General features: G+C 55.9%; 1 protein-coding gene across 3 annotated transcripts; it reads left to right on the forward strand.

The window, feature by feature from the left end:
* The first annotated feature begins 6622 nt into the window (after window positions 1-6622).
* Odad4 (outer dynein arm docking complex subunit 4) lies at window positions 6623-19553 on the forward strand. 3 transcript variants are annotated; one of them, XM_063251563.1, is made up of 12 exons: window positions 6623-6838; window positions 9129-9260; window positions 9421-9571; window positions 10229-10290; window positions 10481-10646; window positions 11077-11244; window positions 11334-11541; window positions 13042-13128; window positions 14529-14725; window positions 16231-16331; window positions 17455-17530; window positions 19006-19553. In XM_063251563.1, exons 1-12 carry the CDS (start codon window positions 6725-6727, stop codon window positions 19380-19382), a joined length of 1839 nt encoding a protein of 612 aa, XP_063107633.1. In that variant the 5' UTR covers window positions 6623-6724; the 3' UTR covers window positions 19383-19553. The 3 variants fall into 3 exon arrangements, with proteins under 3 accessions (XP_063107633.1, XP_063107634.1, XP_003467164.1); XM_003467116.5 differs by having other exon boundaries at window positions 6624-6838; window positions 11020-11244; XM_063251564.1 differs by lacking the exon at window positions 9129-9260 and having other exon boundaries at window positions 11020-11244.
* The last annotated feature ends 680 nt before the right edge of the window (window positions 19554-20233 follow it).

The raw sequence follows: 20233 nt of genomic DNA on the forward strand, positions 1-20233 counted from the left end.
GCTCCTCCCCATTGGCTACCGCACCGACCCCGCCCCAATGATGACTCCTGGAGGCTGCTGGGACTTGTAGTCTAGCATTCCCGCGAAGGCTGGGAGACCAGAGTAGGCGGGGCCTCGGGTGGGGAGATGGGCGGGGCTTCCGCGGACAGACCTTGCTCGGCCGGGCGCCGTGGTCTGATCGCTGCGGGGCTGGGCTGCCCGCTGCTGGGTGGGGTCGTGCACCGAGCGAGTGCTGCAAGCCAGGCCTCGCGCTGCTTGGGGAACCTGGCCCTCCCTTTCTCCCTCCCACGGGGGAAAATGAGACTTCCGCAGCCTTGCACTTGCAATCGGCCGTGTCAAACTCAGTGGATGACACCGGCTTTTCTTTTTTTGTTTGTTTGTTTTGTTTTGTTTTTTGTCACTGGGAAGTGAATCCAGGGCCTGCATGTGAGATCTGTCCTCCGGCCTCTTTATATTGTATTTTGAGACAAGATGTCACGGATTATTAAATTGCACAGGCGGGGCTTGAATTTGTGACTCCGCTATCAGGTGGTGAAACAGGGTGACCGGAGGAGGGGCCAGAAGGCAGCCAGTCACAGCCAGGTCCTGGCCGCTGCTGGCCCCTGCTGGCCTCTGCCGGTCAGGGCTGAGCAGCGGCTGGTGAGAGGTTCCTGCCCGGCCGGACTCCTGCAGTCTGACTACCCAGCCCTGCCCCGACCTCTGTCCATTCCCTGCAGAGAGAGGACACTGTGTCAGCCCGAACTGGAGAGCCCAGGCTCTCGGTGCTGCTGAAAACAAGTTGCCAGGCAGCCAGGAACCTAAGACCCGCAGCGCTCAGGTGCTGCAGTCAGCCCAGCGCCCGCAGCCCTGCCAGGCATTCTGGTCATACGTGGCTAGGAACAGTCGTGCGACAGCCTTGCAGACGAAACCATCCCCACTCCCACTCCGAGCATGCCCTTTCTGATCTCTTCCATTTCTTTTAGCCTTTATAAAGAGCAGCTCCCACAGGCATAGTGGCCCACACCTGCCATTCCAGCACTCAGGAGGCTGAGACAGGAGGATCTTCATGATTTCCAGGCCAGCCTAACTACATAAGACTGTTGCCCCACAGCCCCAAAACAAAATAGCAGCTCTAGGTTTGCTTTCCCTCTTACTGCAGAAAAGGAGCGGGTGGGGTGGGGGGTGTCCTGGAAAGCCCTGTCCCCACCAAGCTCCTCCCCCCGCAGCACAGTATTCTGGGTAAAAAAAAAAAAAAAAACAGCTGGGTGGCATCCGCCTGGGCCAGATGACAGGGAGCCCAGTGCAGCGACAAGATTCACTGCTGGGGACACAGTCATCAGGAGGATAACAGACTGTTACTATGTTACCGTAGGCAGCACAGTAGACAAATGTGAGATACACTTGCTTTGTCTTCCAGCAGCAGCAGTTTTTCTCTGAGACAGTCTCTCTTGGGTAGCCCCGGCTGGCCTCCATTTCCCCACAATCCTCCTGCCTCAGCCTCTCTGTTGCTGGGATGGCAGGGGTGCACCACCCCGCCTGAGGGCAATTGCATTCTTTTTCACACTTTATTCTGTGGGCATCTGTGCTCCGGTGCCTGAAGCAACAGGTTTCTGCAGCACTTTGAATCTGGTACGCAGCACGTCCTCCGTAAACGCTGCCAAGGCAGTCCCCTGACAGATGTCCCCTTTTGACTGCTCCAGGGTAGGGTTGACAGGAACTGCTGGAATGGTGAGAATGGAGAGGTCCTGGCCAGAGGGATGAGGTGCCCACCCTAAGTGCCCTAGCCCCCCTCACTCCAGCCATCCCAGGGAGACTTTTGTTACCCATCAGCCCCATCTCTCTGTCCAGCCCCTTGCCTCCCTGTTCTCGGCTCTCCTCACTCTGCTTCTGGACTGGGTTGGAGGTTACATAAAGGGTAAACCAGGCCAGGTGTGCTGGCACATATCACTTGGGAGGCTGATGCAGGAGGATTACCGTGGAGTTCAAGACCAGCCTGGACTACAGAGTGAAACTCTATTTTTTTTTTTTTTTTTTTGTCTTTTTCGTTTTTATCGGTACCAGGGATCGAACTCACGACTGCCTGTCTGCTTGCAAGGCAGGCGCTTATGCCGCTGAGCTAAATCTCCAGCCCCGAAACTCTATTTCTCAAATAAAAGGACAGGCAGGGGCTGGGGATTTAGCTCAGTGGCATAAGCGCCTGCCTTGCAAGCAGGCAGTCGTGAGTTCGATCCCCAGTACCGATAAAAAGCAAAAAGCCAAAAAAAAAAAAAAGGACAGGAAGATGCAGTAGTGCATACCTGTGACCTTCACTCTCCAGAGGCTGAGGCAGGAAGATAACTGCAAGCTGGAGGCCAGGTTGAGCTACATACTAAGTTCAAAGCCATCCCGAACCACATAGTGAGACACCCTGTCTCAAAATAAACAAAAAATAAATCAAAAAAGAAAGCAAGTAAGAATGACAGTGGAAGCAAGGGTGAGACGGTAGAGAGGAGACATAGACATGCTCTGAGTACGTCCAGTTCTTTTTTTTTTTTTTGGAATTGAACTCGGGACCTTGCACTTGCCAGGTAGGCACTGTGCCACTGAGCTACATTCCTGCTCAAGTGCCCAGTTCTGAAACACCTCTGTCCTTGATTTTTTTTTTCTTGCCATGTCCTCCTCCTGGCTGGCTTTCAACTTACAGTGATCCTGGGGATTTAGCTCAGCGGCATAAGTGCCTGCCTTGCAAGCAGGCAGTCGTGAGTTCGATCTCCGGTACTGGTAAAAAGGAAAAGGAAAAAGACAAAAAAAAAAAAAAAAAAAAAACAGTGATCCTCCTGCCTCAGCCTCCCAGGGACAGGGTGATAGGCCCCAGGAAAGGCACCCTCACTGGCTCTGCTCTCTCACCTGCCCTGCCCTGTTCTTTTTTTTTTTTTTTTTTAATCTGTACCGGCCCCCACCTGTTCTTGTGAACACTTCGGCCCTGGACCAGTCCATGCGACTCACTCAGCCTTATTGTGCTGCTTTATTATTCCTGCTTGTCCTTTAGGATTTCTGCTGCTTTCTCCTGCCAGGTCTGGATTTGGAAATTCTCTTTAAGCCAGGCAAGAGCAGAGGTCACTGCCCCTGTCAGGCCAGTGTAACCACCAGGACTTTAGGAAGATCACTGAGGGTCTGTGGGCCCTCAGCCCAGGACGTGTTGCCCCAGGCGCTATCAGTACCTCCATGGCAGAGCCTGTCATCCCAGCACTTAGCAGGCTGAGGCAGGAAGATCCCCACAAGTTTGAGCCCAACAGGAGCTACCCAGTAAGACCCTCTCTCAATAAATGAAAAATCAAAGTTAAGTGAAAGAGCAGTGGCATGGACCCGAGCAGGGCTGGGGCTCAGTGGCTTCCCAGCGCCCAAGACCTGGGGCACAGACCAGTGCAGCTGGGCCCTGACGCTGTAGCCTGAGGCCCTGCTGGTTAGCAGCCTGGATGTTTTCTTTTCTTTTCTTTTCTTTCTTTTTTTTTTTACTGGTACCAGAGATCGAACTCATGACCACACAACTTGTAAGGCAGGTGCTTATGCCGCTGAGCTAAATCCCCAGCCCCAAGCCTGAATGTTTTATGGTGAAATGAGAAAAGGACCATGTGGCTCTGGCAGCACTTCATCCATGGCTGAGAAGCACCGGTCATTAGGAGGCCCACCTCACTCGTCCCAGACCAGCTTCACTAGGGTGCAATTAACGTTCCATAAACTGCATGCACCCAGTGCCTCTGCAGACGGGCTTAACATGAATGTGACCGTTACCACAGCCAGGGACCTGGCCTTTGCTCTGTGTCCTGCCTTCCTGCCCTGTCCAGTACTTTACATTCAGGCTATTTAAATTAGTTTCTTCTTTTGCTGTCAGTGATGGAATGCAACCCAGGGTCTTGACACCAAGCTGTAGCTCCAGTCCTTTTTAATTTTTTTCCTTTTTTTTTGTCTTTTTCTTTTTTATTGGTACCAGGGATCAAACTCATGACCACAAACTTGAAAGGCAGGTGCTTATGCCGCTGAGCTAAATCTCCAGCCCCTTTTTAATTTTTTTAAGACAGAGTCTAAAGAAAACCTTCAACTATACATAAAATATACATAAATCTGAAAAAAAAAAAAACAGGGTCTAATTAAATAAATTGTCCAGGCTCGATTACAACCTGGTGATCTTCCTGCCTCAGCCTTCCAGAGTGCTGGGACTACAGGGATGCCTGGTTCCATTTTTTTTTCCCCTAAGGATATTTACATTCATCATTAATACTCTGTCTGTTTTCTTATAGGTATCTCAAGTCTGGTCCCTTGGAAGCACACACTGGTGAGAATGACAAAGTAAATATTTAGAATTTTCAGCAGGGAGTGGTGGCACATGCTTGTAATTCCAGCACACTGGGGGGCTGAGGCAGGAGGCTTCCTAGCTCAAGCTTGGGCAACTCAGTAACTTAGCAAGACCTTGTCTCAAAATAAAGAATAAAAAAGGGCTGGGCTATGCCTCCATGCAAAGGCTCTGGGTTGTCTCCAGTACCAAAAAAAAAAAAAAAGAAAGAAAGAAAGAAAGAATTTTCTTCTTATCTATAAACAGAAACCTTGGTTTCATTCAATGGTTCCTGCAAGAGGCCCTTGTGTTAACTTACTTATAAGTGCATAGTGCCATAATGAATAGCAATTTCATATACAGAAAAGAAATAAACCTTTTCTTTATTTTGGAGTAAGGGTATCACTGTGGTTCAGGCTGGCCTCAAACTCTCAACAATCCTCTGGGCTCAGCCTCTTGAGTACTCAGATTACAGGAGTGCGAGCCCTTTAAAAAAAATTTTTTTTTAAAATTAGTACCCATTTGGGACACACTGAATCCTAGGCCCTTTCATTTCTCTTCCTCCTCGCCGCTCTCCATTTCTAGACCCCTTCCCACCTGTGAAACACCTGCCTGCCGGGTGACTGCCACTGACCTTTGATTTTCCTCTGCAGATTATATAGGTCCCAGGTTTGTAAAGAAGGGAGACCGGGGGCTGGGGATTTAGCTCAGTGGCAAAAGCGCCTGCCTTGCAAGCAGGCAGTCATGAGTTCGATCCCTGGTACTGATAAAAACGAAAAAGACAAAAAAAAAAAAAAAAAAAAAAAAAGAAGAAGAAGAAGGGAGACCCTATTGTCCTGAACCTTCTGTGCCTGACACGCTTCCCCAAGCAAGCTGGCCCCTCCAAGGGTCCCCTGGCTGTTGAATCTGAAATCATTTCCCTCTGCACTTTTTTTTTTGTTTGTTTTTTTGGTCTTTTCTCCTTTTTATCGGTACCAGGGATTGAACTCACGACTGCCTGCTTGCAAGGCAGGCGTTTATGCCGCTGAGCTAAATCCCCAGCCCCCTTTTTTTTTTTTTTTTTTGGTTTTTAGAAACAGGGTCTCCCTAAGCAGTTCAGGCTGGCCTTGAGCTCACTGTGTAGCCCAGGCTGCTCTTAAACTCACAATGACCCTCCTGCCTCAGCCTCCTGAGTGCTCGGATGACAGCTGTGTGCCACCATGCCCAGTTTCCCTCTGTAGTCTTATGCGTGGAGATTTGGGGGGGAATTTCCCAGTGCCGAGGGTCCCCACAGACCAGATGTGGCTCCCAAGAACCCAGGAGACAGCGTGGCACAAGGACCAACAGTCAACCAGCCACACTGGGAGGGACAAAGACACTCAAGACCTCACAGCCTGTCTTTGAGGAGCTGATACAGCTGCGTTTTTTTTTTTGTTTGTTTGTTTGTTTTGTTTTGTTTTGTTTTGAAACAGGATCTCACTGTGTAGCCCAGGCTGGCTTTGAACTCGCAGTGATCCTCCTCCTGCCTCGGCCTCCGAGGGCATGCATCACTACACTGGGTAGCTCTGGGATTTTAGGGCAAAGGGGCGCAGAGGCACAGGCTGCAGGTGCAGATCTGGAGGGCGGATGAACCTGTCTGGCTTGCTCTGATTGATCGGTATCTCACTGATTCTGTGAGGTTCCAGAACTGTCATCTTTACCTGAGTGAGAGACAGTTGAATTCCCAGCATTCAGGAGGCTGAGGCAGGAAGACTGCTGCCGTTAGAGACCAACCTGGGCTACACAATGAGACCCTGTCTCGGAAGGAAGGAGGGGGGGGGGGAGAGGGCGAGAGGGAGAGCATCGGACCGAAAGTTTTAAGGCAATAAAACGGACAAATACAAAAATGATTGAGCCAGGTTTGGTGGCACAGGCTTGTCATCCCAGCACTGTGGGAGGCTGACGTGGGAGAACTGTAAGGTGGAGCCAAGTCCAGGCAATTGCGCCTCAGTTTCAACATTTAAGAAACGGGGGGAGGGGGGACGCCTCAGTGCAAAGGTCCTGGGTTCAATCCCGAAAAGAGAAAACAGAGAGCGGAGATGCTACGCTTCGTCTACCAGCTACCAGCTGCCTGTTCTGCACCTGCACGCCCAGCCTCTAAGAGGCTCGTCCCTTCTAGGCACTCTGCTTCACCCCCGGGCTGTCACGGCTGCCTGGCCCGCAAGCTGCCCACACGCTGGTGGCGCTGCCACCTCCGCAGACCCGGCCACGCCCTGATCATCCAGCTGCCCCGAGCGCCCCGAGGCGGTGGCATGTGCGTATGCGCACGCCTTGAGGGCGTGGCCGGGATGGAACGTCCCGCCTGCCAGAGGCGGAAGTCAGTCCGCGTCTCTTGGTTGCTAGGAGACGGGGCTTCCACAAGCCCGGCTGAAGTTCTGCAGCTTCTCCCTCCGCTCCCGCGTCCCCCGGCCGGCTGCGATGGCAGACTCCGAGGCCGAGGTCCTGCGCAGCACCTTCCCCTCCTACATGGCCGAGGGTGAGCGGCTCTACCTGTGCGGGGAGTTCGCGAAGGCCGCCCAAAGCTTCAGCAACGTGAGTGGCTGCTCATCTCTCCATCCGCGGCAGCCTGGACTCCCAGCAGTGCGGGCCCTGAGCCTGCCCAGGCCACAGGATCCTCTGTGTGTACTTCCTTCCGATTCCTCAGTGATAAGACCAGTCACAGGCAAGCCCCGGGCTTGGGGAACCCTGGTCAATGGGGCCTTCCCATTGACCTGCATCCTCACACCTGGCCCCTTCTTTACTGTGAGGCAGGATCTCATTAGATCACTAAGTCGCCCAGACTGGGCCTGAGTGGAGGATCCTCCTGCCTCAGTTTTCCAGGGTTCTGGGATGACAGGTGTGCACCACCATGCCCCTCACTGGCTCATTTCCGGTCAATGTCTACTTGCGTCCTTCTTTCTCCGAATTAGCAGTGATCTCTCTCTCTACTTTTATTTAAATGTTTCGTGACTACTGTTCACAGAGCAGCCTCCATTTCATTCTCGTCATCGGCCAGCAGGCTGTGGGTGGAGGCTGCCCAGTCTGTGGCACACAGTTGCTTATGGGAAGAAAGTGGTCGGTAAATAATTAGTGTCGGGGCTGGAGATTTAGCTTTAGCGGCATAAGCGCCTGCCTTGCAAGCAGGCAGTAGTGAGTTCGATCCCCGGTACCGATAAAAAGGAAAAAGAAAAAAAAAAATAGTGTCATTATAAAACCTTAGTAAAATCAGGTTGAGGGTTTGGTGTGACCACCCCTCAAGCAGGTTTGCAGCATAGCGCTCCCAGCGAGGGACCAGCCTCATTTTCCAATGCTGGGCGTCCTCGGCAGGTGTTACACACCTCCCTTCCGGTGAACGGGTGCAGATCCAGGCATTTCTGCCTCCCTCTCCGGATGAGCTGCCGCTATTGCTTCACTTTCCTGAGGAGGAAACCCAGGGCTGAACCCAGAGGTCACTCACGAAATTCGCCGGCGGCGGCAGAGAAAGGATCCGGAGCTCGGTGCTTGGACTCACGGCGCTTGGACTCAGGGCGGACCGAAGTGCTGGGCTGTGGTCAGCACGGGGGATGGGGTGTTCTCACGCCACTTCCTGTGCTGAGGAAGAGGACCCGGGCTCCACCTGGCCTCACAGATACTAGAGAAATGCTGGGCCCCCAACTCCGTACCCAGCTCTGGTCACCTCTCCCTCCAAGTAGAGCCGGCTCACAGGATGCTGCTAAAGCCACACCGGGGTGGGGTGTTAAGGGGCCAGGGAGGAGGCAGCTGGCAGCCAAAGGGTCTTTTGTCCCGGTCAATCACTCACCCCATGGTAACGCCAGACCCAGACCTGGTGGGCAAAGGTCGAGGTCACCAGCCTCTTGCTGGGCCACATCCCTTCTGAAGAAGCCAGGCAGAAACTGCTGGCACCTCCAGGCCAGGTGGTGGGGAGAGCATCCCATTCCAGGAAAGGTGCAGCTCCTTCTGCCTCTTAGGAAAGTGGGAAGGTCCGTGGCAGGGGCAGCTGCAGCCTGGGCCTCAGAGAGGACTGCAGCCAGGCTGCGGTGAGGGTCTGGGCAGAGAGGGGCCAGGGACTGGGGAAGGGCTGTCCCCACACTGGGGCCCACGCCACAGTTTCAGTTTCCTGAGCCTGATGCTGCAGTGGCGATAGCTCTGTGAGCTGCATTAAATAAGACAGAAAGCTCAAATCAGGCACAGTGATGTGCACCTGTCATCCCAGCTGCTCTGGAGGCTGAGCCAGGAGGAAGACTGGAGTTTGAAACCAGGTGGACAATGTAAGAAGACCTCCTCTCTACAAAAAACAACCAAATCCAAAAACCAAGGCATGATAGTGCCTGTCACTCAGGAGGCTGAGGCAGGAGGATCATCACGAGTTTGAGGCCAGTCTAGACTACATAGCAGGACCCCATATGGGAAAAAAAAAAAAAGAAAAAAGGATGAAAGAAAACAAGAGTGAAATCTTGGGCCAGGCATGTAACTTAGTGGTAGAGTGCTTGCCTAGCAAGCATAAGGCCCTGGGTTCTGTTCCATCCCCAAAAAGGCAAAAAAGAAAAAGTTATTAGCACGGATAATTCAACTTGCAGACTGTCCCAGACTCTCTTTTGCTTTCCTTAGCATTTGAGATGTATTCTGAAGAGCCAGGTATGGTGGCACACACCTATCATCCCAGCACGTAGGAGGCTGAGGCAGGAGGGTCACTGCAAGTTCAAGCCCAGCCTGAACTACGTAGTGAGATTTTGTCCCCACCCCCCCAAAAAATGCAGTTTCCCTCCCCCAGCTCTGGGGTCACCTGCCATTATGGAAGGGCTGGGCCGCCCTTCCCAGAAGCCAAGCTTGGTCCCTTCCCTAGGCTCTTCACCTGCAGAGCGGGGACAAGAACTGCCTAGTGGCGCGCTCCAAGTGCTACCTGAAGATGGGGGACTTGGCGAAGTCCCTGAAGGACGCGGAGGCCTCACTCCAGAGCGACCCAACTTTCTGCAAGGTGGGAGGAGGCCATCCCGCTGTCTCGGCTGCTGTGGCCTCTGGTGACAGCTGGGCCCTGATGCTGCCAGCTGCCTCCTCCCTGGCCCCTCAACATCCCCCATGCTCTTCCCCCTCCTGGGGCACTGCCACCCTACCCAATCCACCTGTCTGTCCCTCAGGGGATTCTGCAGAAGGCGGAGACGCTGTACACCATGGGGGACTTCGAGTTCGCCCTGGTCTTCTATCACCGGGGGTACAAGCTGCGGCCAGAACGCGAGTTCAAAGTGGGCATTCAGAAAGCGCAGGAGGCCATCAACAACTCGGTGGGAAGTGAGTGGCCGTGGCCAATGTCCTGGTCAGAAGGGCTCTGGGAGGCCAGGCTTAGAGGAAGCCAGAGGTACAGTGTGCTTGGGTGCCGGCCTCCTCCGGACCTGCGAGGGCCTCGTTCTCCAGTTGACTGTTGCTCGGTTTCTCTTTCTTTCTTTGTCACCAAGACAGGGCTTCGTTTGGTAGTCCAGGCTGGACTTGCACTCACTGTGTAACCCAGGCTGGCCTCAAACTCACAGCAATCCTCTGTCTCAGCCTCCCAAGTGCTGGGCTAACAGGCGTGTGCCACCATGCCTGGTGTGGCTGATGTTCAGAGGCTAGGAACGGGTCCTGGTTTTCCTCCAAGGGCACTGAAGCCTAGAGTCTTGGAGTGGACCAAGACTGTCCTCTGCTCCCTCCCTCAGCCTGGTGAACCAAATGCTGGCTCTGCCCGGAGCAGTGACTCCTTGGGGCAGGGGAGATGGGGTCAGCGCGGTGTGCTAGGCGCAGGGGCACAGGCTTTGTTTGGAAATCCGGCTGCCCTGGCCCTTGTCTGCAGGGGCCGCCCAGGGGTTCCCCAGTCCCCAGCAGTGCTTGCTGGGCAGTGTGGCTAGGCAGGCACAGAGAAGTGACAGGTGGTCCCAGGAGACTGGGCAGATCAGCCACACCCCTGGTCCGCAGGTCCTTCCTCCATCAAGCTGGAGAACACAGGGGACCTGGCCTTCCTGAGTAAGCAGGCTGAGGTAGGCACTGGCATGCCAGCTGTGGGTCCCAGACGGCTCAGGTCTCCAGGCTTGGGGCGGGGGACCTTGTTCTGTGTGGAGTCCTGGGGTGCACCTGTTCTGTGGGGCTCTTGGGGCAGGCAGGTAGACACCCGGGCTCTGGGGCATATGGGTGCCATGTCCCTGTGTGAGCCCAGTGTCACCATCCCAGAGCATGAAGGCCCAGCAACAGCCCCAACCGGTGAAGCATCTACGGTACCAGGTGCAGCGGGAGTCAAAGCGGAAGGGCTCGCTCAAGAGCGAGAAAACAGTGCGCCAGCTGCTGGGCGAGCTCTACGTGGACAAGGAATACCTCGAGAGGCTGCTGCTTGATGAAGGTGCAGCCCCTTAGCGCCAGGGGCCTGGGTGGAGGGGGCCGGCTGGACCCCAGGTAGACCTGCCCGGGAGCCTTGGCTGCTGCGTCCCGGTGGAAAGGTCCTTAGAGGCACGGTCTCACTGTGTAGGCTGGCCAGGCTGGCCTCAAATTCTTGGCGATCCTCCTGCCTCAGCCTCCCAAGTAGAGTGCTGGGAGAAAGGTGTGCACCAATATGCTCCCTGGTGCAGACTGGTCTCTGATGATGCAGCTGGAAAGGGTAGAACCCCAAGATCCGGGGAGCCTCGGGGGAGTGGCCCGCCCGCACTCCTGACCAGGAAGGGCCTAGCAGGGCGCTCAGGCTGGCGGCCCTGGGCAGCCTAGTCCGTCTTTCGCAGACCTCATCCGGGGCACCATCCGGAGTGGCGTGACAGTGGAGGACCTCATCCTGACAGGCATCAACTACCTGGACACGCGCAGCAGCTTCTGGCAGCAGCAGAAGCCGATCTATGCCCGTGAGCGCGACCGGAAGCTGATGCGAGACCGCTGGCTGCGGGACCGCGGACGGACCCCAGCACAGACGGTGCACTTTGTGCTCAAGAGCCTGGAGGACATCGACATGTGTGCGTGCGCGTGCATGGGCGTACGGGCACGGGCACGGGCACGGGTGGGGGAGGGGACCCGAGCCTCAAGCCCCACGTGTCGTCCCCAGTGCTGAGCAGCGGTAGCGCAGAGAGCAGCCTGCAGAAGGCAGAGAAGGTGCTGAAGAAGGTGCTGGAGTGGGGCTGCGACGAAGTGCCCAACAGGGACGAGCTGCTGGGCAACCTGCACAGCTGCATCGGAAACGCGCAGTTGGAGTTGGGCCAGACGGCCGCTGCGCTGCAGAGCCACCGCCGGGACCTGGACATCGCCCGGGAGCAGTGAGTCCTGGCCCGTCCAGCTCCATCCTGAGCGCCTCCCTCGTCCCCAGCCCTTTTCATGCAGTTTGATAGGCGTGTACCACCGCGCCTGCTATTTTGATTCTCGCATCATCTCAACAAGCATGCGTCACCAGACATTTCTGCTACTGCCAGCACGGGGGATGCAGCAGTGAGCAGACACAGCGGTCAGTTCTCTGAGAGGGTCACTAGGCCTGGAGGTGGCCTGCAGGGGTTGCGGTGAGGGGCCGGGGAGCCGGTCCCTAGAAATGGGTATGACTGGGTGCTGGGCTCCATGGGCCACCTAGGCTTTGGAATGTATCCCGGCCTGCTTCGGGGCCTTGGCCTGGTCACCTCCACCTGCAGACTCAGTCTGTGGACTGAGTCTGTGGACTGATCAGACTCATCAAGTGGACAAAATAGCCCAGCACCATGAGAGGTCATTACAGCATTCAGGAAGCTGAGGCAGGAGGGTTCAAGTTCACACCCAGCCTGGTCAGTCATCTTAGTGATTTAACGAGACCATGTCTCAAAAAAATAAAAAGGGCTGGGCATGCGGCTCAGTTCAAAGGCCCTGAGTTCAATCCCCATAAAGGCAAATGAACAACCAAAAATCACAACAGCCCAGGGGGAAGGGACCCACAGAGTGGTGGGCCACAACCGTGACCCTGGGACTCAGTAGGCTGGAGGAAGGGCCTGTCTGCAGGCCTTGGCTTCCTGGGTGCCCGTCCGCCTCCCCCTCCCCTCCCCCACAGCTGGTCCCCTCCTCTCTTGCCCCCACCTTCCCTTGCACGCTGCCCCTGCCACGTGTCCCCCCCCCCCAGCCCACGCTGCACTGTCCCACAGCCACACTTAGCCTACAGGTGTCCCCCTGGCTCTGTCCTTCCTGGCTTGGACACTGGCCAACGTGGAGTGGGACAAAGTCCCCAGGGCCGGAGCCAGAAGTGAAGAGCCCAGGTGTGGCTCTCAGTCTCCTGTGTCACAGAGCCGTGCAGATTTAGTATACCGCATAGGCACTGCCTTGAGCCAGAGGGTTTTGGACCCGGCCCTGCAGCTGTGGGGCCCCTGTGCTGTCCACTCTGGAGTCCCCATCTTGCTCTGGGGCCCCCAATTCTGCAGCGACTGTGGGTCAGAAGCTTGGGGCTCGGGGGCTCCAGGACTCCCCGATTGATGCCTCCCTGGCTTCTATCCCCAAGGCCCCGAGGCCCCGAGGGAGGACTGCCCCTGGGTCATGGCACAGTACCTGGCACTGGACATCAATGCCTGCCTTCCCCCTGGCCGGGGTCTCCAGCCCCCTGGCAGCATTGGGAGAACAGCCTTGGCCGCATGCTGACTCCCAGGAGGCTGAGGCAGGCGGGTTCCTGTGAGGGAGTCCCGTGTACCACAGCCTTGCTGACCTGGGTCCCTTCTCCCCAGGCTGGAGCCTGAGTCCCAGAGTCCCTGAGGCCAGGGTTTTCACTCCTGGATTCCCAGTGAGTGGAATTCTCCACTCTCTCCGTACAGTGACCTCCCTGACGCAAAATCCAGAGCCCTGGACAATATCGGCCGGGTTTTTGCCCGAATCGGGAAATTCCAGCAGGCTATCGACACGTGAGTGGGTGCTCAGGGCAGCCCCTGGGCCTGACGCTGGGTTTAAACCTACACAGATGCTCTGGTACCCCCAGCCCCGGAAACCACTTTAAACTCAGGCCTCCATGAAGTGAGGTCAGATCGATATAACCCCGACACTCAAGGCTGAGGCAGGAGGGTCGCAAATCTCCCCAAATGAATCACACTTTTCTGCGATCAGAGCCACCTGGAAAATAGGCCTGGAAGTGACTTTACCTCTCCTAGAAGCCAGGCTGCCGCAGGCCCAGGCCAGGCTCAGGAGTTGGGGTCCCATGGCTGTGGGCTCTGGCGAGGCTGTGTGTCCCTCTGTGTCATGGGACAGGGTCAGCCCAGCAGGGCACAATGGGAGGCCCAGGCCCAAATCTAGGGGAACAGCCTGGGCTCAGCCACGTTTGTGCTTCCTGGGAAGAAGTCATCTGACATTAGGAGATTGGCTGCTCCCAGCAGCGGCAGCCTGTGTGGCTTGGTTTTTTGGCTCCCTTGGTGTCTGTTGGCGGACGGGGGAGGGTCAGTGTGGACCCCCCCAGCACCCCCTTATCCCAAACTGCTTTATAACAGTGATGTGCTTACTGGTGGAACATTACCTGAGAAACAGGAACATAGCAGAGCTGGGCGTGTTGGCGAACATCTGAATCCCAGCACTCTGGGAGGCTGAGGCAGGGAGGACTTCGGAGAGGCTGAGTCAGGGAGGATTGTAGGTTTAAGTCCAGCCTGCACAGCTGAAAGACATGGTGAGACCCTACCGCAAGGCTGGCGGGGGCAGCTCAGTGTGAGGGTCTGGGTTCAGTGCCCAGTAGTGGAGATAGAAAAGAGAGAGAGAAGGAGAGAGAGAAAAAGGGGAGGGGGAGAGAGAAAGCGAGAGAGAGAGAAGCAGAATTAGCCCTGCTACCCAAAGACAAGTGGTAATTCTACTTTGTTTTTGTGTTGTTTTTTTGGTACTAGCAACTGAATTCAGGACCTTGTGCTTGCCAGCAGGTGCTGTACCTGAGCTATAACCCCAGGCAGTAATTCCAATCTGTGTCAGTATTTTTGCTTTTCCTTCGAATATTTTTTCTCGTTGATTTTCATATATATGTATGTATGTGTGTATATATGTATGTATTTTTTTGGGTGTGCTTTGAGATGGGGTTTCAATATGTGGCCCAGGCTGACCTTGAACTCACTGCGTAGCTCAGGCTGGCCTCATACTCTCAGAGCTCTTCCTGCCTCAGCCCTCTGACTGTGGAGAAGGATTAAAGGCCCATGCCACCATGCCCAGCACTTCCATAGTTCTGCTCTGTGCTCACACTGCCCAGCCTTCCTGGCCTGGTGCTAGAGGAATTTCCTCCTGATCCTGGGCCAGGGTGGGGGCAGTGGAGGAGCACTGACTCAGTTTCCCCCAGGTGGGAGGAGAAGATCCCCCTGGCCAAGACTGCGCTGGAGAAGACCTGGCTGCTGCATGAGATTGGCCGCTGCTACCTGGAGCTGGATCAGGCCCTGCAGGCGCAGTATTACGGGGAGAGGTCGCTGCAGTTTGCTGAGGAGGAGGGTGACATTGAGTGGCAGCTGAACGCCAGTGTCCTGGTGGCCCAAGCACAAGGTAGCCCGAGCCAGACAGCCCACCTGGGTTCAGTGATCAGTATCAAAAAAAAAAAAAGAAAAAAAGAAAAAAGGTCTGATGGAAGCAGAAACACAGAACATCGATCAGGGTAGAGCCGGGCACATCTGTGGTCCCACCTACTGGGGACACTCAGACAGGAGGATCTCTTTGAATGCAGCCATTGCTGACCAACCTGGGCAGCCACGCAAGACCTTGTCTTAGGACAAAAATTTACAATAAGACATAAATGTACATAGATGTTACTTTTCTTGTGAGGTGCGAGCAGGGAAACAGCACAGAAACAGACTGGTTTCCTCTCTGTACAAGGATCAAGGCTGAGGGGGCAGCGAAGTTTTGCTAGTGGCAGTTGGCGGGGCAGGGTGGTGTGGGTGTTATGTGCCTTGGCCTGTCCTGTGAAAGGTCAGATAAACAACTCGGTCCATCTTGGTGCTATGGAACCTCAGCGTTAGTGACTCCACTGGGAGTTTTGAGGCAGGGTCTTGCTCAAACCCAGGCTGGAACCCAGGCTGGCATTGAACTCATGGTGACCCTCCTGCTTCAGCCTCCCGAGTGCTGGGATGACAGGCGCTCACCAGCATTCTGGGCTCCACTTTGATTTTGGGCCTGGTCTGGTTGAGCTCTAGTGCTGGAGCTTTGTCCCATGTCAGTGGCCTGATGTAATTTTTATACAAATGCTGGGTTTGGAACCCTGGACCTGGTCCCAGTAGACAGATGTTCTTCTGCTGAGCATATCCCCCCCCCCCCGTCTTTTCCAACATTTTCAGATGAGGTCTTGCTAAACGCCTGAGGTCCTCCTGCCTCAGCTTCTGGAGTGGGCCTGTGACCCCTCCAGCTATGCAGCTAAGCCCAGGGTGGGAGCCTGTGTGGAGCTGGGCATGGCTACACCCACGCCCTGGCAGGTGCCACCTTGGGCTCTTAGTAGCAAGAAGCCGCCAGGCTCTTGACCACAGCCAGTGTGGATGTGCGTGCGGGTCTGTGCATCCCTGGGCCTTGGCCCTGCAGGCTGTGGGCCAGAGTCCAGGCTGTCCCAACGAGCTTGATCTTCCCTGCCACACATGGGCGAGATGGACTTTTTTTGGAGATAGAAGCCAGGGCCTTTGCCCTGAGCTGCACCTCTGCCCTATCTATTTTTCTGTTTACAGTTAAGGTCTGGTTAAGGTGTAAGTTGCCTATGGTGGACTGTGGTGCCCATGAGATGACAGCTGTACCCATCACACCTGGCTGTTTCTGAAATTTGGGGATGTCCATGACAAAGTGTTGGGTCCCCCTTAACCCCAGGAAATACTTGAGAGCTGGACCAGCAGGGTGGCCCCTCCCTGGGACCCCAGATGCGCAGTGGGGCATTGAAGAGACCTGGCCCCAGGCCTTCAGGCCAAGCCTGGCCGCACTTCCGGGGTGGAGGCCGCGAGGGGCGGGACCATTGAGGGGCGGGGCCGACCCTGGATTACAGGGTGACGCCCCCTGTGGCTCCTCCCTTGCCCCAGTGAAGCTGAGAGACTTCGAGTCAGCGGTGAACAACTTCGAGAAGGCGCTGGAGCGGGCGAAGCTGGTGCACAACCAGGAGGCGCAGCAGGCCATCATCAGCGTGAGGGGCGGGGTTTGTGGTGGGCGGGGCCTCCACTGCCCTCTCTCCCTAAGGCTGCCTCAGTTTAACCTTCGCTACGGGGCACATGTTGGTTGCTGAGTCCTCTCCCATGGTGGCCCTGCAGACAAGTGTGGTACACGCCGGTGATCCCAGAGCACAGGAGGGTTGCCAGAGGTTCAAAGCCATAGACTGTGTCTCAGAAAACCCAAAGGGAAAGAGAGTGCCCAAGCCTGGGTTGGGCTGGGTCTGGCTGGGGTTCAGGTCCCCAGGAAGCTTGGTGTCAGTAGAAAGGTTAGGACGGGGCACCAGGGGACACAGAGTGACAGCGTAGTCTCCTAAGAGGGATGGGGTCACCTTGAAGGGCTGAGGGCAGATAAAAGGCTCTGCTAGCCTTTGGTGACTCCCCATGTGACAGGTCCCCAACTCCTCACCTCCCTCAGGAAGCTTCCAGGGGCCAAGGCTGGCATCTTGCCGCAGAAGAGGACAGTTGGGTGCTCAGGCAACCATCCTGGCGGGTTCTGTGACCTTAAGGAGGGAGAGGGCAGAAGCTGCTCTCAGGACCTGGCTGCAATGCAGAAGGCTGAGGCAGGAGGGTTGCTTGAGCATAGGGCTGTAAAGCCAGTGTGGAGAGCATAGGGAGACCCCATCTAGGCCCCTGAGGACATTACATGGCCCTAGGAAGCCACTCTGAAGGGGCCAGACCCTCCACTGTCCCTTCCTGGGACTTCAGGCATTCAGGAGGCCAAGAGCAGGTGGAGGTAGCATAACTTGAAACCACACCTGCCACTCCCACCACCTGGTGCCACAGTGACACTTGGGGCCATATGGCTTAGGTCAACCTCAGCCCCTCCAAACAACTGCAAAGCAGAGGAAACGCAGCCAGCTTAGCCTTAGGGTCAGGGTCCTTGCTGGCAGAAGGAAAGGGGACCACAGCTCACACTGAGGTCTTTGGGGCCTGGGTGCAAAGGGGGATACACAAGGGCCAAAGAGGTGGAGAGAGCTCACCGAGTCCCACACCTGCCATCCCAGCACTCCAGGAGGCTGAGGCAGGATTATCACAAATTCAGTTCCCAGCACTGAAGAAAAGAAAATACCAGAGCTCACCAGTGTCTCCGCCCCACAGGCCCTGGATGACGCCAACAAGGGGATTATTGAGGAGCTGAAGAAAACCAACTACAAGGAGACAGTCAGAGTCACAGGTGAGACCTGGACCGAGGGGAGGCTCGGGGTCCCCTCTCCCTTCTCTCCTAGGGTCCCGGCCAAGGGAGGCACTATCCACTGAGCTGCCCTCTGACACCTCCTCCCCTTCATCCTTTTTACGTTTCTGTTTTTTGAGACAAGGCCTGGCTATGTAGCCCAGGCTGGCCTTGAACTTAAGTTCAAGGCCTCAGCCTCTCAAGTGCTGGTATTACAGATGTGCACCATCACACCTTTTTCGGTCCTGTGATTGAACCAAGGTTCTTTACACTGAGCTCCAGCCCCTTTTTATTAGAATCAGGATCTTGCTAAATGGTCCAGGCTGGGCTTAAACTTGGGACTTACTTAGTTTTTCAAGGAATTCATCAAGCAGCTGCATTCCTGTCATCCCAGCATGCTGGGAGACTGAATCACGAGCATCTCAAGTTTGAGCCCAGCCTGAGGAACTTAGCAGGACCCTGACTCAAAATGCAAAATAAAAAAGGGCAGGGCTGCAGCTCAGTGTGAGCCCCTGAGTTTCAACTGCAGTGCCAGAAGAAAAGCTGTTCATGGAACACATATGGTACACCTGCATCCTGCCGGGAAGGGTTAGGTGCTGGAGACAGAGGCTGCGGATGGGCATCTTCCGGGTAGCAGGGCAGGAGGGGCCTTTCCAGCACACCCATGTCCCTCGGCCCCTATTGTGCCCTAGAGCCCCCAGGGCTGGTACTGTTTTGGGGGCCTTGGATGCCATGGTCTGCCAGCAGGGAGGTGGTGCCAGCAGCCGGACCAGAGCAGCCAGTGTCCTAGGACAGGGCCAACTGCGTCTCTGTCTCCTTTCTCAGAGCCTCAGGAGGCAGAGGCCTGAAGGGCCACTGCAGCCCACTCTGGGAGGCTGAGGCAGGAGGATCTCACAGGGGAGGGGAGGAAGCTTAGGTAGAGGGTGGGTTCAGTCACTTGGTAAGAAGGCATGGCAACTGGCCTCAGAGAGAGGCTGGGCCTGCCCCCACAGTCCTGGCCCAGCCTTCCCTCAGGATCCCGGTCCCCAGTGCTCCAGGAGGGGCACTCCCTGCACTCACCAGCAGGTGGCAGTGTCTTCTACCTTGTCACCTCCAGGGTCTGTGACTTTGGGCAGCTGCAGCAAGTGCCTTGGGGACCTTTGCTTCTGGGAAGAGTGCCAGGCAGGTGCAGGCAAGGGCTTGGTGACTCTGTAACTGACCAACAAGGAGCCAGGTCCCCCGGGAGGGAGCTATGGCTCTCCACCAGCCAACGGCTTTGGTTTCTGTTTTGTCTTTATTTGAGTCAGGGTTTCACAATGTAGTTCAGGCTGGCCTTGAACTTGCAGCGAGCCTCCTGCCTCAGCCTCCCAAGTGCTGGGATAACAGGTGTGCACCAGGTTTCTCATTTTGCACCCTGAGACAGGGCCTCACCATACAGGTCAGACTGGCCGTGGACTCGCTGTGTATCCTGCTGCTCCCTCTCCTCCCTGTCCTTGCAGATGAGGTCCTTGCAGCAACCCAGGAGGAGCCAGGACCAGCCAAGAAGGAGCTGAGACACTCGCAGGAGGCACCCGAGCGGGTGATGCAACAGTGGGACAGGGAATCAGGGCGGGGGGCATCGGCCGAAGAGCTCCAGATGGCCCTACAGGGAGTGGGAGTGCATGGGGCCCAAGACAGCACGGCTGAGGAGGCGGAGGAGGAGGAAGAAGAGGCAGAGGTGGCGGCTGTGGGCAGGACACACGTCGGGGACAGGACGCTGTCCGCAGAGGACAGGATGCCACTCGAAGAGGATGTACCACCAGCACTCGAAGGCGGCGAGAGCCAAGAGAGCTCTACCGGCAGCCTCCCGGGGGCCCTGGGGAAAGGGGTGCTGTGAGAGCAGAAGAGAGGCCCCAAGACAGCCAGCTGTAGCTGCCCAGGCCCGGGGCTCTGAGTGACTGCATTGTCAGGGGTTCGTTTCGGACAGTAACTCAGGGGGCCTTGTCTTGGGTCACCTCGATCTCCACTGTCACTGTCTGTCCATTAAATATGATCTTCCACTTCACAAGCCCGAGTCCTGGCACTTTTTCTTCTGCTCACCCTTTTTTAAAGTTTCTAAGTTTCTTCCTGTGTGGGGGATTGAACCACAGCCTTTACTCCTCCCCCCCCCCCCAGCCTTTTGCTTTAGTTACTTTGAGGCAAGGCTAAGTCACTAAATTCAGGTTGGCCTTCAATGTGAGACCTGCCTGGCTCAGCCTCCCAGAGTGCTGGATGACCTGTGCAGGGCTAGGAAGCCAGGAAGCAGGAAAGCTTCGGCCTCAAGGGGGAGAAGCAGGTGCCCTCTGGGAGCCCTGACGGCCTAAAGGCAGGAAGGAGAAAGCCCTGGAGTCCAAGTGTCTGTGGCCCTGTAGCCGTGGGGTGGCACAGCCACACTGTCCTGCAGTCACCTTCACTCCCACCCAAAGAGGAAGGAAGCAGATGGTGGGTCCCAAAGCTGTGCTGCGGTCCCCAGGGGGCCCAGGAAGAGGACGGGGTGGGGGCTGGCCGGGCGATACCACTGCCACTTCCTGGGGGCAGTGCAGCGAGTAGGGCCCATCTGGGTGCTGGGAATGGAGCGCAAGGCTCTATGCGCAGCACAAGCTACAGTTCCAGCCCTCAGGAGGCTGAGGCAGGAGAAACGTGCTGAATTGCAGGCCAGCCTGGGCTCCATGGCAAGACACTAAAAATAAGTTCATGAACTTGTGTAAA

This window comes from Cavia porcellus, unplaced genomic scaffold (genome assembly GCF_034190915.1).
Source record: "Cavia porcellus strain 051 isolate PalLab524CR breed Dunkin Hartley unplaced genomic scaffold, mCavPor4.1 scaffold_6, whole genome shotgun sequence".
NCBI classification, from domain to species: domain Eukaryota; kingdom Metazoa; phylum Chordata; class Mammalia; order Rodentia; family Caviidae; genus Cavia; species Cavia porcellus.

Bases quoted from the DNA above. Each gene is read 5' to 3' on its own strand.
- Odad4 (XM_003467116.5), top strand. From the start codon at position 6,725: ATGGCAGACTCCGAGGCCGAGGTCCTGCGCAGCACCTTCCCCTCCTAC. The intron at 9,261-9,420 runs GTGGGAGGAGGC...TCTGTCCCTCAG, and splicing joins GCGACCCAACTTTCTGCAAG to GGGATTCTGCAGAAGGCGGA. The intron at 11,245-11,333 runs GTGCGTGCGCGT...TGTCGTCCCCAG, and splicing joins CCTGGAGGACATCGACATGT to TGCTGAGCAGCGGTAGCGCA.